Source organism: Aplidium turbinatum, chromosome 2 (genome assembly GCF_918807975.1).
Source record: "Aplidium turbinatum chromosome 2, kaAplTurb1.1, whole genome shotgun sequence".
NCBI classification, from domain to species: Eukaryota; Metazoa; Chordata; class Ascidiacea; order Aplousobranchia; family Polyclinidae; genus Aplidium; species Aplidium turbinatum.
This window is the reverse complement of record NC_137473.1, coordinates 46,629,964-46,647,876: the sequence shown is the minus strand read 5'-3', so window position 1 is coordinate 46,647,876 and position 17,913 is coordinate 46,629,964. Positions and strand designations below refer to the sequence as shown.

The 17,913-nt window shown below is 36.6% G+C and overlaps 1 protein-coding gene across 1 annotated transcript; it reads left to right on the top strand.

Moving 5' to 3' along the window:
* Window positions 1–3,608: 3,608 nt before the first annotated feature.
* On the top strand, window positions 3,609–17,689 carry LOC145765378 (beta-1,3-galactosyltransferase 5-like). The gene is made up of 4 exons (XM_082577194.1): window positions 3,609–3,785; window positions 12,036–12,217; window positions 13,061–13,286; window positions 13,869–17,689. Exons 1-4 carry the CDS (start codon window positions 3,691–3,693, stop codon window positions 14,446–14,448), a joined length of 1,083 nt encoding a protein of 360 aa, XP_082433320.1. The 5' UTR covers window positions 3,609–3,690; the 3' UTR covers window positions 14,449–17,689.
* Window positions 17,690–17,913: the final 224 nt, after the last annotated feature.

Sequence of the window (17,913 nt, the reverse complement as noted above, 5' to 3'; positions counted from 1 at the left end):
TGCCCCTTCATGCTCGCACTCTTGGACCACCCTGGTTTAAATACAAACGCATTTTTGCAACAATTTAAGCCAAAAAACAAAAATATCAAAAGTTTAGATTCAAATAAGCAAACAAAAACAATTTTAAAAAGAAAAAAGTAACGTAAGTTTAACATTCCCACCAACAGCTTGTTTAAATATTAGCCTAAGCCTAGCTTCTAAGCCACAAAATTTCATGTTAAATTAAGTAATTTTATCGACTGCAAATGATAGTTGACACTTGACAATGGGTTAATTTTGTAGCTGCACCAGCTTTAAATTACAAATAAACTACTGAAATGTTCGCAAATAATGAAAATTTGTTACAACCACTTTATGACGTCACAATGCAACAATACCAGCGCGCTCAACAAAGAAATTGTGTTTCACCTGTGACCTCCTGCTCCAGTTGTCAGTTTAAAGTTAAACTGACAGTTGTAACATAATCACAAAACTTTTTTAAGTCTATCTTTAATTTATTTTTTGCATTGAATTGCTTCAATAAGATATTTTTCTGTTGTGTAGGAATTTTTCAATGTTATTCCTATTCATAGCCGTTAGATTGCAGTTAATTTGTAAAACAAAGCAAAAAACTTTTTTTAGTTTTAGCTGGTGCGATAGTTGTTAACTCATATATATCAATCAATTGGCTAGACTCTTTGTTATCAGATTTAACTCAAAAACTGGATTCCAATAGCGCGCTTGGTAGGCCTACTCTTTTTTTGTGTGCTAAACTGATCCTAGGAGGATATGGGTTTGTAAAACTGGCGCCAAAGCGTCATCACTGGAGCATTATGGAGTGGGAAATTAGTTCTAACGAATTGGTTTTTCTTGCTTCTCTGAACAATCAAACAATAGGCCTACTTGAACATCGCTGAAAATAGGTAACTGTAACCTACAGTATCACCATAGAGAAATTGGTTCGTCTAAACCAGTAGTTCCCAACTTAGGGGATGCAATACTTTTGGGGGTAACGTGGCACTACTGTCACGCTAAAAAATAAATGTTGTTCTCCATTACGAGCGATTACTGCAACTTTTTTTTCACCTGAAGTGTAAGCTGCAGTAACAAACAATGGTTGCCACCAGTGGCAGCTCATACGAAAAGCTGCAAAGGCTTTTGTTTGTGACGTCGCAATGCATTTTGTGATTTTGTGGCATATTGTATTCCGCTTTGCTAGTTACCAGAGTTTCCAGTTCCTCGGTTTTCCTGAGGAATTGGGCTAGAACACTAAATGCGTTATTTTTTCTTTCAGTGATTGTTTCTAAAAACTTACTGAAAAGTAATAATGAATAAAACGACATAACTATTAGCATAATGGTTAAGTTCTTTTACGAAGTGAGGTATTAAGGGTAATATGCTATAATTGCTACGTTTATTGGGGTAACCGCTCAAAAAAGGTTGGGAAACACTGGTCTAAACCACAGGTTCCCAATCTGGGGTTTATTTCAAAAAGTCTTGTTGAAATAAAACGCTGTAATCCACCTTTAAACAGACAATTGTATGCTTACGGCTCGTCTTTTTTGCTCTGTGTATTTTAAAATTAACTTTATGCACCTTGCCCATCTGTACATAGCTTACCACATTAGGTGATTTGCGTAACGCGATTTAATGCAGTGACCTTTGAGATTGTCGTGTTTATTGTTGAGTGATCAGCTAGTTAGAAGCACTGTGCAATTTTTGTTTTTTTCCTGTTGATAAATCAAACATTGAACAATTTTGTTTTGTTTAGATGTTGACAAAAATACTATTATTCTTAAAGAACATCATGTGACATCGAAAACGTTCGAAACTTGTTGCAATGTAGTTTTTATTTTTTGTTTTCTGCAAACGTTACTATAATAAACTTAAATATTCTAAATCTGATTAAGTTACTCGGCTTCGTATGCCTTTGATTTCATATTGTATTGAACTTTTTCTTGGAGCTTCAAGTCTTTCATTCAAATTTCCAGCAGCTGACATATAGACCTATAGCCAGAGAGGGCACTTGGTCACGCGCCTTCCAAAAACATACAAAAAACTTGTAATTTTCCCCAAATTTTACTAAAAAAAAATTTCCTTGCTTCTCTCGCTAAATCACATTTCATTGACCTACTATCAGCGACACAGGAATCGCTCGTTTTCAGCAGTAAATTTATGGGAATTTTACGACGTTAAAAATCTGGAGCCTCCTCTCCCCTAGATTTATTTTATAAATCCGTTAGGCTATTGCGTATATCCGATATTATAGAATATCCCTCAGTAGTAGATTATGCATTAAACATTTTCTGATCGAATTCGTGGATAATTTCAGGTAGGGGTCTGCAGGCTTGAAAATTTATCTAAAGGAGTATCTGACTAAAAAAAGTTTGGGAACCACTGATTTATTAAACCTATAGCTAAGTTTTTGCAACTACTTTTCTCTGTTTCAGACTCTTTGACGTAAAGCGTCTTTTTAACTTTTGTTGAATCATGTTTCGTTTTTCCTCCAACCTGATATGTCGCTAAATGCCAGCTTACAATCACAGCAACGTTGAATAGATGTATATCTCTCGAGACTTGTTAGTGTATTACAACATTACTTTGTGTGAGTCATCGTTTATTGATGATTTCATTGCCATTTTAGTCAGCATTTTGTTTTAAAATCACAGAATTGTTTAAGCTGATATTTTGAAAATAGAGTATCATGCCTGTATACAATGCACATGTACAGCAATTTTAAATCAGAATCATTGAGATTATTTTACTGTAGCCTATAAGAGTTAAATTGATCTTTTGATAGATTAGTTCAATTGGCTCGAATAAATATTTTTTAGATCAACGTATCAGATGCAGATGCTATAATTGGAGTGAAATCGATTCTTTTGTTCACAATGAAAGAGAAAAAATTATTGTGAAAAATGCTAGCATTTAGAACTACCGTGATGAACGCAACTTAGCAGTGCTTTAATGGTTCAGTGGCATACGAGAATACAACACAGCACAGTCGCTTTCAAGGTTAAAGAGGCTTGCAAGATTTTTTAGTACAAAAAAAAAATGTTCATTAAACTAGTTGTACTTTCCTCTATTAACCAGGGTAGCCTACTGTCAGCAAATGAATGAATTTCAGCTCAATTCAGATTATTCTGTTCATTAGGCTATTTGCACGTTTACTCAGCTAAATAGGGAACTGTCAGCAAATCAATGAGCTTGCAAACGGCACCACGTCTCATCTTTTAAACGAGCAGAAAGCCAGTTTGTTTTCAAATGATAATACCAACTTTTGACTGCATTTCTGTAGCCTCCTAATGTTTCCGGCGTAATATCGACTTTCCCGTTTAGTGAAAGGATTAACTTTCAAGGTGCAGGATTATCAAACGACAACAATAAAATGCCAATCAAGTTTAAAATGAGATTACTAAAAGGCCTTAAATATTTAATTTAGCAGGATGCATTTAAATATTTGAATTAGTTGAAAGGTTATTTTTAGTACCGTATAGTCCATTGAAAATTTTCGTTTAAGCCTATGTGATTATTGGAGGTGTGGAGGAGTCTTGCGGTCGACATGTTGTTTTAGAGACATACAGCAAGATTGAAAATGATTTATTCTTATTCATGTTTTTCAGATTACCTATGCAAACCTTTTACAACTTTTAGGTGCTATAATCGACCATAAATATATATTTAAATTCTCAAGATTCTGATCATTGTGATATGCGTTGGCGGAGAGCCTTAATTGTCTTTTTCATCATTAATTTTGTGTCGTTTGTCGCACTGTACAGTGAAATGACTCGCCATGTTTCTTCAAGGTAAGAAGATTGGAAATTATTTCATTAGATGTTTTATTTTGTTGTAAAAGTGTTCGAAAAAACGCTTTGTTTTCTTGCTTTCTAATAGCCTACATTAATATGGAATTCTTTTAGTTGGTTTTACTCTGTTTCATGGAGTTCTTTTATTGGTTGTTTACACAACAAAATATCGCATGTATCAAAACTTCAAAGTTTACATTAGAAAATACCCTAAAATATAGCCTACTACAGCTGGTCTACAATCAGTATACAATGCAAGCAAGTTAGCATTAAAAATAACAAGGATTTTTTTTCAGGTGAAACACGGTTTTGGTTTAGCACAATCATACAAAAAAAGTCATAACTACAAATTTGGTAAAGACATTTCAAACAATATTTCTACAAGCAACCTGCAGAACCTAAACATCAGACAACAGAGTAGCAGATGTCAGTGAAAACAATGATTATATTATACTGTATTTGATTTATGCACATTACTCTTCCAACTTTTCCTCTCTGCTTCACGCAAAATGGAGTAATATTGATACTGTTATTGAAGTCCAAGGGTAGATCTAAGCCTAAGGATTTCCAGTGCCTCAAACCAGTACTCAGCAACCGAGTGTTTCGTGGTCAGTAGCATTTTGACCTGGGCAATAGATCATTTTAGGGCCCGAACCGCCTCGTTAGCTCAGGTCCACCCCGTTAGCTCAGTGGTTACGCGCCCGGCTCAAGATCACGCGGCGCAAGTTCGACACTCGGGGTGTGCGCTTAAGCAATGCATTTCAGGAATGCTCTCCATTCAGCGGCACCTAGTGAATGGAATAATACCTCGGCAACAACACTTCAACAATCAGAAAACTTTACTTTGTCAATCTCGGTAACCGACCTTGTGTCAAGAGCTTCTACAAGTATGCGAAACTACCAGGAATAACCAATCAACACTTTGTCAGTTCGAGGACAAAGATTCAAAACCAACCATATTATTTGGAATTTCATAAAGTTTTAGAAGTGTTTAATTTGGAAAGCTTGGGCCTTTCACGAGTAAAAAGGTGGGTTTCATACTTGATCCAAGCATCGGGCGGTGAAAAGACAAGGTTCTCATTATGCTAATCCATCGGCAATAAAGAGTGAAGGGTGGCCAGTTCCTTTCTCTCGATCGCCTTTCAGCAACTACGCCCACCCAATTTATAATTGCCAACCCTGAGTAGAGGTGAGCGAGGTTGTTCACCAACCAGCTTGGGCCAGGAGTCGAACCAGGATTGTATGATAAGAATGCAAACGTCTCATCTGCTGCGGCATCTTGATACCATCTTTTTATGAGCACGAGCCAAAATTGTCCTCTCAACGACCATGGTGGTGATACATCGTTGTATCGCAACGAATAACTACGTGAACCAGGGGCGGATCTACCGGGTGGGCCTGATTGGTTCAGGCCCACCCAGATTGACAGTGGGCTCACCCAAAATCAGATTCATGAAAAAAAACATGTTAGCCTAATTGTCAACACTAGAACAACCAAGTGGCACTGAATTGTCTGTGGCATCACTATGTCACAGCATTTGTAAGAGATATTCGGTAACACTAAGTTTTTGTATGCTGGTCCGCCTGGCATTATTGGTGAAGGCCCACCAAGATATTTCCTAGGCCCACCCATAAATTACGTTCTGAATCCGCCACTAACATGGTTTTGTTTTGTTTTTGTTTTGTTCTTCTTCGTCGTGTGAGCTGTTCTTCTGGACTATATGTTTGGGCATGATGTCATCAGCCACTCGACAGTCTCGTCATCCAGGGCCTTCAGTCCAGGCGCTCCATTTGTTTTATCTTTATCTTGCATTGCGGAAAGCGGACTTGAGCGCTATGCATCGGTGTACGCCTTCCGACACACACCTGACCCACGCTGCAGCCGACGGCAATGTCTGTTTCCGGTTGTCTACTTTACTTATGACTCAAATTTGGTACTACCCATTACTCGAAATCGATCACTGGGTAGAGGCAATTATCGTAAAGTTTCTTGCCCAGAGAAACAACAGCAAGTGCGGGTGGCTGGAGTCGAACATGCAGGCTTTCGACTGTGAGCCCAACGCGCTAACCACTCGGCCATTGCTGCGCTGCCCATTGCGGCCATTGCTGCCCTAACATGAACATATATCTTTCACTAAAGTGCTTTTGTAAACAAGCAGAAATTTTTTTTTATCTATAACAACTTCAAATTTAAAATGCTAATTCACTAATCCAAGTAGAGTTTATAATGTTTTCCTGACGTCACACCATTTCTCGGAGATGCGACTTCTTTGTTAAATTTCAGTCAAGATGTTTTTATGCATCCTGATTCCTGACTGAAATATTAGTCTGCTGCATCTTTGTTTTAATGTCTGCTAATGTTACGTCAGCTTATGTAGCCTACTGCAGCTACGGCGCCTGAGGGAAGCTGAAAGTGAAAGATGGCCAAGATAAGAAAATATGAATACTTGAAGTTGCTCTTCCAAACATCGAACTTATTACACAGCAACATTAATGTTCAGATTAAAACAACTGCAGATATCTCATCAAAACAAATCAAGTGTAACATGATTTGAACTTCCTGTTGTTTTGCATTGTGTTTTTGCATTGCGCTATTGCAGTTTTGGTACGATTATTGTTTTTAAGGAGCTTTTCTTAAAATAAGTTTAATTTTTTTAATGTTTCCTTTACCATTCTTTCCTTGCGTTTTAGCTACCGCTATCCAGAGTTGCTCAACTAGGCGATATACTGGTATTAAAGTATTGATCCAAAAACAAAACTGAAAAAATGACTGAGATTCAGGAAACTGATTAAAGATTTTAAAATAGTGCAAATTTAACATCTTTTTGAAACAAAATCACTCATGGTCATCAGCCGTCGAAAAAAAGAAAACGATTTCTTGTCTCTTGCTAATTCTCGTAATATTTTAATTCACAGCGATAGCTAGTCTAAAGTTTAAGTAAATGGTGAAGGCGTTTGTGTTGTGGTGCAAATATGAAACTTTGCCTCATAAAGTTTATCATAAAAGATAAAACACACAGATTGTTAGCCGTAGCCAATAAAGTGTGTTTGCCATCAGCTTTTCTGATGTTCATATTTCAGAATGGTTCTTTCACGCAACATTCACCTGAAATTTAATTGCAGTAGGTCTATCTGAATTTTTTTGCATAAAGTGTTCAAACCTTTGCAGGTGTTTTGTTTTAACTGAGTTGTTGTGGCGTTTGTGGCTAAAAAAAGTTTTTTTGATAAAAAGTACAACGTTTTGAAGCGAACAGTCATCAAGGAGTAAAGTGAAGTCGCTACGCGCAACGTAATATTGTAACGTAGTGGTTCTCAAGCTTTTATAACTTGCGGCAAGGGGCATCTAGAAAACTCCACGATTTCAAAATATTTAAGGTGGAAATACATATTTTACAAACGTATAAGTGGTCTATCTTGTCCTGAAATGGTGCAGCTACATGCACGCCGAGGGACAAATCAAACTGAGATGTCTTTCAAGATGGTAATAACAAGTCACTCAAGTTTTCTATTTCAATAACTTAGACCTGGACAGCTGATATTGTTTTAAACGTTTCGGTTGGCTGAACTAATTTCTGCTTCTTTTTGCATGAAATTATTTACAAAAGAGTTGCTGAAACCATAGATGCTGAAACTTCGCGTTTGTTCTTTGCAACTCATGCACAGCAAACTTGCAAAAAAGCACCACTTTTGTTGTTTGCCTTGAAAATAGTTCAATTCGTGCGTCATTACAGCATACGCACTTAGAATCAAGAGACTGCTAACCTCCGCATTTTTAACCTAATGTGGACGGCGTTCTTGGTTCGCCAATTGAGCACTTTGCTAGCATACATCTTGCTGTTGCATTGCGCATAGCTCACCGCTTCGGTTGCGGACAAAGTCTTTGGACTGCTTTAAAGTGTAATATTTCTGTAAACAGTGAATAAAATCGCAAAATAGTTTAACTGTGTATTGCCAAGACATTAACTAACAATCGTACAAACTTTTATTCAATATGTTCACTAGGGTTATGACTAAGAATTTTTTTATTGCCTGTAGCAAGAATCAATGAACATTTTGGTATAAATTTAGAAAATTATAATTATTTTGTTCAAATCGTAAAAAATGTCCCGCACAAACTGTCTTTACTTTTTGACATTGGTCCAAATGTAAAAAAAATTTACAATTCAAAACTTATTCTTTGCTACAAATTTAATGTTCAAATATTTGTCCTTTTTGCACTTCTGGTAAAGTTCCTCCATCAATTTGACTCCCCTTTCTGCAATTATGTTAGTGCGTGGGACATCTACAACAGACTTATCCAAATTCCAATGGGTTTTAAGGCACTTTAAGGCTCCAGGACATTCGAGCTCAAAGATAGCATCAAATAATCTTTGGTATATTTCATCTTTAAACCTTTGGTTAGAAAACCAGGCTTCTTGCCACGCATTTGCGATGAATGAGCATGATATCTCCAGAGTTACTCTCCATCTAGGGATGAGGAAGTAGGCAATCATAGCAAAAATGGCTCTTGAATTCCATCTAGCATTGTGTAGAGATGGAAGTTTATGCCATTTTATTAGTGGAAATCTACCATTTTCTTTGAAGAGGCGGAATGCTCTGCACAACTCAATGAGAAACTTAAAATCATCCCTCCATCCAGGGCTTTCAACCATTTCCATCTCAATTTCTGGCTTGTAGGATTGATGCAAATTTTCGTAGTGTTTCACCACATCATCTACAAATTTGTAGTTGAGAGTTGGTTTTGTTGAAGATGTTGAATTGAAGAATTCTAATACATGCTTTAAGACTCTATCAAGAATATGATGTTGGCAACCAATGTACTGTGGTTTATCAAAACCCTTCTGATCATTGCATTTTGCAGTTTCACAACAACGCCATTCAGCCGTCCAGTATTAACAGCTGTTGTGTCACATATGATCATTTTCAAATTTTTCCATGCATGATATTCATCTAATAGGTTTTCTAGACTGCTGAAAATATCTTGAGCTGTTCTACTTTTGCATTTTAGAACACCCAGCTTGATTTCTCTTGATGGACTTTTCAAGCATACTACCTGATATTCATGTTTGCAAATCTTTTTTCCATCAAAGTGTAAACAGAAATTATTCTCCTCTTTCATAATTGCTTTTAATTTTAGCTTTGCATTGTTGTCATCTCTTATAACTACTTTCCAAACGCCAGATTGTGATGGTGTGGAAACACTGATTCCATCATCAGCCAGGCTAGCACAGAAAACTGCTGCTTTGTTGGTTGAAAGAGAGTTGCGTATAACCAATTTTCATGCATGCAATGTAGAAAAATATAACACTGGTTTTGACTGGGGAATATTGTCACTGTATTCTGCCATAGTACTGTCTGCATCACTTGTACAACTCTCGACATCACTTGATGTCGTCTCATCTTCTTTAATTGGTGTAACATGATGTGAAGCCACATTGGTATTGGTATGTGAAGCACTTGAAGTTCGCACTCTCTTTGAATGCTGGATTGACGATTTTGGAGCAGTTTTGTTGGTTGTATAGCCAATTTTTCCTTTAGATTCAATTTGTAGGGTGTATGTATAGTTTTTTGTCTTCTTGGCACAGCCACTCTTTTTCTATCTTGGTAATGTCAAACAGGTTTTCTGTTTCATCTTTAAATAAATCCATTTTTCTTTTTCTATTTTTCTCCTGTTTCTTTATCAATTTCCGTAGCTTTGACATTATTGTTTGCTTTGTCACCGCTAGAAAGTTCAATTTTGCCCAGAAAATAATTAATTCATCAGCTATTAGAATCGTTCTTGTAGTCTTGTCCTTAGCTTGGTCCAAAAGTATTATATAGTCTATATCAATGGTTTTCAACCTTTTTGGTGGAACGGAACCCAATGAAACATTCCAAAAGCTCGAGGAACCCCATGTCGAACACGTTCACGGCGATTTGACCCACCGGTGTACAAACGATTAAACTGTCTGAAAGAACTCCTTGAAGCAAAGAAAACATGTCGACGAAATTTAGCGGGAAAGCAGAAAGTTAATGGTAATCGCACCAGAAGAAAACAACGAAAATTCGGGATCGCAGCGAACGTGTTGAAGTGTAGCAAATTTATTAATAGTGGCAACCCTAATCAATATTTGATTATATTTAAACAATATGCATATAATATTAAAATAGACTCTCGGATTTGAATGTAAACTTGCGAAGCCCCTAAACTTACTGGCGGAACCTTAAGGTTCTGCGGAACCCTGGTTGAAAACCACTGGTCTATATCTACAAAAGAAAGCCCATCCTTCATACATTGAAAACTGGAAAAATTTGATGCGGGAGATTTTTGTTTAAACAATCTTAACTTTTGTGAGTTTTCAAATCAGGACATAAAAGTTCACCATTTGTGACGACAGGACACACAAAATTTTAAATTTTTTTTTTCAAGTCATAACCCTAATGTCCACCCCTGGCCTGAATAACACGCTCAAGTCTACTTCTGAAGCTCCCTACCGCTTTACGTAGGGTTTCTTGGGGTATTTTGCTCCATGCGTTTTTGAGAGAGCACTTCAACGCCTCAGCTGAGTCATGGAATGAAGCCCAGACATCTGCCTCAAAAAAGACCAAACACAAAAGTCCATTGGATTCAGGTCTGGTGATGAGGGCGGCCGAACTTCCTTGCTCCAGAAATGAGGAAAATGGTTCTGGCACCATTCCTGAGTTTTCTTGAACGTGTGGGATGGTGCACCGTCTTGTTGGAATGTGAATGGCTTCCTTTTGAAGTGTTTTTTAGCCTCTGCAAGAGCAGGAGTCAAACTTGTCTCAATGTACGAATTGATGTTAACTTTAGCGCCTTGTGGAACAAAAATGAGGAAAGACTTCCAGGTTTTGGAGACAGCGGCCCACACCATGACAGAAGACGGTTTCTGGCGCATGAAAACTTTTTTTATGGAGTCAGGAATCTCTGCAGAAGACTTAGCAAGGATACGATCATTTTGTCGGTTACACACTGCTTCGACATTGAACAGTTTTTCATCTGAAAAAATGACCTCTCCTGTGTCTGCACCTGACTTCATTTTGTTCAGATGAATTTTAGTTCGATCGAGTCTCTTTTCTTTTTGGAGGTCTGTGAGGTGTTGGCAAGTTTGTGTTTTGATGGGGGACTACTTCAGATCGGTTTTAACGATCTTCCTGATCGTCTTTTCATTCACACCCATTTCGCGAGCCATTTTCCTCATGGATCTCTTGGGATTGCGGCGGATTCTGGCTCGAACCGCATTAATGACTTTTGGGGTACGAGAAGTTTGCGGTCTCCCACTTCGAGGGCGATCTTCGGCACTGTTCAGATCTTTAAACCTGCTAACAGTGTGATAAGCTGTAGATTTCGGTGCTTCAAGAAGCTTTATTATCTCTGAATTGGTCTTGCCTGCTCGATGAAGCTCAAGGTTAGCTGCACGGTTATCAATCATACTTGAAAATTAAGCGAAATTATGATAAGCTGATGACACATTCTGAAAGATAAGATTTGATACTATAACTATGCACTATCAAACACTTACTAAATCAATTTAAAGACATGGTAAATTAAAATTTAATTTTAGTCCAAGGACTTTGTTAGCAGCCGGAAACAAAGATTATTATAAACGAAGTAGTTGTAACTTTGGTTGAAGTGTGTCACCAAGTTTTTGAAAGATTTTTTTATCGCCAATGACAAAAGGTTGCGAATGACTGCCTTAAACGCAAACATTACCTTGTCATTGAAGAAGGGTCTCAGATGCTGAGTTACTGAATTCTGGGCTTATTTCTGAATCAGTCAGCTAAAACAACGTTTTGCCTTGTTTGCTGAAAATCGATTAGGTTTGTGGTTAAGCAATTTTACGCCAGACTTCTCTTTCTTGCTGAACGTCTTCACGTTTTTTACTGTAAAATGTGATGTTTTCCCCATAGCCAAGGCTACAATTACAAGTACTTTGACCTGTTTTTGCACCAAGTTATAGTCTAGTTCACCGCGGGTAACGCTGGTGTTTCAGTTATGCTGGTCATTTAACAAATATTGTTTGACATTTTTTCCATACGCAAAAAGTGTTCAAAGCTTCAAATTACATTATTTTGTTCACTATGAGAAAACTTTCTTAGGGAAGTTGAAAAAGAGCCAAAGTTGTGATTTTACTTGATATTGTTGCTTGAGCTGTTACAGCCAAGAAAAACAAAAAAAAATAAAACTTTATTGAAGCTTTATGCAATAATCTCATTGTATTAATAACAAAAATGACGTCTTGTATTTTACAGAAAATCACATCCAGATAAATCTGTTGGCAATTTTACGCAAAATTTTACAACTCCTCCTCCAAACAGTGTAATTGAAGGCACTGTAAGGGTATGGAAAGAAGTGAGGCCCAACATTTCATTCGTGTTCCAACCCATATCCAAGGTTGATTCTGTTTGTGAAAATACCTGCATTAAGTCAAAACGTAAGTTCATGTCAAGTTGTTCACTTGTTTATTGCTGAAGACAAATGCATGATGTGTTCAAGTAGGGATAAATGTCAGACAGGAAAACAGTGCACTACCGACTCAATTGTCTGGAGAGTTTATCGTACTTGCAGAGGTGTGAAAAATGGCCGAAATCCTTTGCCACGCTCCAACTTTGCAATATAGTAAAGCTTACCCAGAGTTTGAAAAATTGTGGCTACGTCATAGGAAAGGACTCATCCCTTTCATGATTTCTCTTCAAATGCGGTGCAAAGGTCTCGTTCTTAAAAAAACGACTATTTTCGTATGTCAATGCTTTTTTTAGCTGAAGCAGATTTATGTAATTTGATTTTTTTCGGAATTATCATTACTTGATCACTGCTGATTCCGCCAATAAAGCAGTATCGTCTGCATACCGTGAGGTTGGATATATTCATACCTGCTATGCTGATACGCTCCATTTCATCAATCTGTCTGAAGATTCATTAACACAAAACCAAAAAAAGTCAAGCTTTTTTTTTAGAAGGTCGGGTGCGTGTAACACTCTACTATACATAGTGCATGGAATAATGTACATTTGTACAACAACGACAAAAACCAGTGGAAACCTCACACTGTCAGTTCGGTGACGCCTACGTCGGACGTTTAAAGTCTCTGCAAATACGCTAAGCAGTAATGTTTAAATTTCAAAAGAGGCTTTTAGTTTTGAGTCATTGTTTAATGAGCCAATAGGTTATAATCAGCAAGACGTTTCATCATGCAATTTAACTGATAAACTTGACAGTGATCTAACTTTTCTTGTCTAATGCTTTCAGTTAACTTTTATCAACAAATTTACTTCAGCTGTTCGGTGGCTGATGACCTTCTTTGTAAAATCTTCTGCTGAAAATTCCGTTCGGAGAGAGTTAATTCGCCGGACGTGGTCTCGTATACGGTACATGAGCGGTGCGGTATTTAATACAATATTTGTTTTGGGAAAACCTAAAGTCAAACGGCTGCAAAATATTGTGGTTGAAGAGCAGCACCGGTATAAAGATATTTTACAATATAACGGTCCTGACAACTACAAGTAAGTCACCTACCTACTCATGCAATTACTAATAGTTCACGACTGGTTGTTTAGTATATTTTTAACTAAATTGTACAAAGTTGGATAACTTTTTATAAAGAACAGATGTATCAATGAATTATATCAATAATCAGTGGTTACTAAAATGACTAGTTTTGTTAGCTGGATATTTTTGTTTTTTTCTTTTATGTGAGCAAACCAAAACAAAGGAGTAAAAAGAGAATGTTTCATATTTTTATAACCATTCAGCCCTGTCGGGGTCGCTGTGGAAATTTTTGACTTTTGACCCTCTCGGTCTTGGACTAATTAGTTGGTTATGCCAAGAATCGTTATATCATATTTGGTCAGGTTAGGCTGACAATTCGCCTGCTTCAGAACGCTTCCAAAGTATTTATTTTATCTGGAGGACTCTTTCTTTGTGGAAACATATTCAAACAATCGCAACCTGCTTTGGACCTCATCAAAACATTTATTTATAGATTGAAAAAGGTTAAATGCTAACAAACCCACAGCTCCATGAAATTTTGCGTATTTGGAGTTATTTATAGATCAATGGCACATTATGGTTTCAATATGTTACAGATACATTGCGACAAAAACATTGGCAGCGATGCAGTGGGCGAGCTACAATCTTCCCAAGGAAAGTTTGTACTCTTCCGTTGACGACGACTTTCTACTCAACATCGCAAATTTACAGGAAACCGTTGACGACCACTTCACAAAAGGTTCCGAAAATGGGTGGCCTGAATTTCCTATTATCTGCGGTTTCGTTAAAGGCGTGAATGAAAAACCAGTCCGAGAAAAGGATGCAAAAGAATACCAGAAATGGGTTGTGTCACAAGACTTATATAAATGGACTGAATATCCACCGTATTGCCACGGCGGTTTGTACACTACTTCAGTTCAAATTATTAAGCAATTATTTGAGCTGTCAATTTTTGAAAAGCCTTTACACTTGGACGATGTTTGGCTAACTGGTATACTGCGTCAAAAGTTAGGTATGCCGGACTCAATGGTAGTGAAACCAGGGAAACAGATCGGATATCATTTCAACGGATTTAGCGGCAAAAGACGAGATACGGCGAAAGACTTCATGAAAAAGGAATGGGATTTAATATCAAAAGATTTCATAAGCAATAGCACTTGTTGTCTTTGTAATTGAAAAACTTAAAAAATCATCTTGTTTAGATCAAATCATTAAAAAAACATCGGGCTACATTTTTAACCACTTTATTAATTCTTTAACGTTAATTGGTGTTTAGTTCTTCAAATCAATCGATTCCGATTTTCATACAACAATTTTTTTTTCTTCTTTTTGTAAACCTTCTTTGCCAGTGTAAGGGTCGAGGAGCTCTGTCTTTTACCCCTCACGAAACAAAGGAGGTGGCCTCGATTAAATGTCAGAGCAGCGATTGAGGAGGCATTGTGTTGTTCACCATTCAACTTTCATAGACTATGAGTTCCAATCAGTTCACCATTATCATCGACGTTTGTTGCCTAAGGTAGATTGTGCAGTTAATGACGTGATCTTAGGTTTGTTCTATCTGCCAACCTCTCAAAGACCGCTGAAGTTGCCATCACCCATTTGTGCAAATTTAATACTATGTTTTTTTATACGAAAAGATATTTTTCTTTGTTGCAACGCTTTCCAAAAACATCAAAGAAAAATAAGATATCTACTTATTTGAAAAACTGTTTTATAAATGGTAGGTATGATTAAATTAAACAACTTTCGCTGACAATGCAAGAGTACAATAGATATAGCCTACCATGAATTACAAGTGTACAGTTGCTAGTGTAAAAGCATCTAAATCTGTAAAATAGCCCAGGCTACTTGCAAAACTTCAAAAATTGATGTGTTTTCGCAGTTTAACTAACAAAACTCCAGAGCAGTTTTTGCCTACGGGCTTACTGCATTTCTGTATTAGCAAGAACTATAGCTAAGTATTTTACAGCAGGCTACTCTACAATTAAGGTGAAACAAGAAATGGGCTATATCTTAAAGCTTATCATTCTGTTCAGATTGTAATAGTGCAGTATTTTCAAAAAACATTCTTGATAAAGCTATATTGAACTTCATTTAAATTAGGCTATTAAACGTAATTCAGGCTGTACTGTATCATAAATGTAAAAAAGTTTCTTCACAAGTTGACTACTAAACACTAGTTAACCTAGGATTAATGATTTGGCCTAGATTGCTGTCTTCAAGCTATCTCGTGTATAAAGTAATTGAGTAAATGTGTACTAGCATGTGAACCCACATTTGTAAGACTGATTTGGCCAATCATGTGCTCAGTTTTTGCCCAAATTTGCGGCGTATGTTTTAAAACGGAATGCGGTCGTCTACTTTCTCCCCTCTCCTACGGCTATGCCTGTGTCATATATGATTTATCGCTATTTCTTTAATGATTTGAATACTCTTGTTTAACTGGTATTTTTGTGTTTTACAGTAAGCGTTATAGTCGAGCCTAATGTGTCGTATAGTTTTATCCCATGTTAAATTTAATGCAATGATAGCTTTAGTTAGGCCTACAAACACTGTCACATAAAAATTTGGTCAGAGTTTAATGAATTTATTATTCCCTTCCACCATAGTCGTAGGAGATGGTGCTGGGCAGGTAGGATGGTCGCTCCCCTGCTAAAAAAAAAAAACGTTGCAAATTTGGGCAAAAATGTGTAGTTATTTGGGCAAATCACTCTTACCATGATGTTTCGGCATTTCACTTGTTGACAAACTTTACATAACTTAATTGTTATAATTTATGAAATACTTTGATATTTTCCAATAAATGTAAAATGTAGGCTAAGTCGTTATCATCGATTTTGAGAACTATTGCATGTGGTATTGCAATTTGGACAGATCGAAAAGTTTTGATTTAACATTTGCAAAAGTAAGTGCAAAAGAACACAATTGGTGAGAAAGGGTAAGCATATTCCCTAGCTTGCAGGCTACATTACTTCACGGGTAGGATTCAAAAGCTTGCTTGGGTATTGTTAACCTTATGATTTTTTTTTTGATTTTTTTCCATATCCTGCTAATGAAGTTATTAATAAAAATCATTTGGGCAAAAATGTCTAGTTATTTGGACAAATCAATTTTTACCATTAGTTTTCAACATTTGACCAGTTTAGGAAGTTTGCATAGTGTTGTATTTTGAAATATATTAACACTTCTTTTAGAATGTAAAATGTAGCATCACCAATGTTGGAAGCTTTTGGCTTTTGTATTTGGTATTTCAGTTTGAGCTGAATGTTTGGTATTTCTTAAGCTTCAATTTAGTATCTGCAGAAGTTGGATGTAAAAAAATGCAATTGGTAAGCTTATTTCAGATATTCCATAGGATACTAGCCTACATTTCTTTATCGGTACAATTTTGAAAGCCTGCTAGGTAGGCTACTGGTAACTTCATAAGGTTTCTGTTTTAGCCTCGGAAACCTGTTTAGGTTTTTTGGTTTTTTGTTTATATCTTACTAATGCAGTTGTTTGTAAAAATATTAGGGGAAAAACTGCCAAATCCAGTTATTAACGTACCGATGGTACTGAAAGAACATTGATTATGATTTCATTGTAATATTATTATACATCAATTACTAAAAGTAGTTTTTGTTCAAATGTGCAAGTTTGATGCAAGAAAGATTCAATCTGATGGTTTATTTACGGTAATTGGGACACAGACATGTCTATGAATGTAGATTACAGTTAAATCAGTTAGCCTTATTTACCTAAGTTGAACGTTATGTTGCTTGTGTTGTTTTCGTACACTGCCAAATTTATGATCAGAGGTTGGAAACCCATGGCTCGCGAGCCATTATGGCTTTTCGTGACGGCATCTGGCTCACAGAAAGTTTTATCTTAACTTTCGCTAATACGCTCAGAATGCATAAATTAAATGTTTTTTTTTTAATGTTTGGAAGAAATTCCCCCCTCCAGTTGTTTTTCTCATCTTCCGTAAACACATAGCCCCACTTTTACAACTCACCCCCTGCCACAAACGTTATTCGTATTAAGTGTTAAAGCATTATATGGCTCTCACGAAAATAAGCTACATTTCCAAAAATGTAGCTTTCAAGGCTCTCTTACCTAAAAAGGTTTCCGATCCCTGTATTAGACTATACATCACCTCAGAGATTGTGAGTAATGTTGAGTTTTTGAATGTATATTTGCAATGACAAAATTTGAGCAAATTTTGTTCGCCCACCACCAAAATGTTTTACTCTTCGTACGCCTATGCCTTGCACTACCATTTACCTGCGACAAGGAGTAAGCAATCTGTACCACAGCAACACACCAAAATTGCGAACTCATGCATAGAAAGCAAACAAGTGGGACTGAACAATTTTTCACTTGCGACAAACAAAATTTTGACAAAGAGTATTAATATTCAAAAAAAACAAAAAAACAACGTAGGCTACATAACAGCAATAAAATGTTTTTGTTTTATTGATTCTTAAATTTAGAATCTGAAACCTTAATAATGGCTTTGTTTTTGTTTTGTAACTTAAAAGATGTCATTTTATTACATGTGTCTTTATTCAAACATTTTGTGGCTCATTGTGCACACTACAATATGTTGGTACCGCAGGGCCGTTGAGAGGATATTTTGGGCCCGGTACCAACGAGAACCTT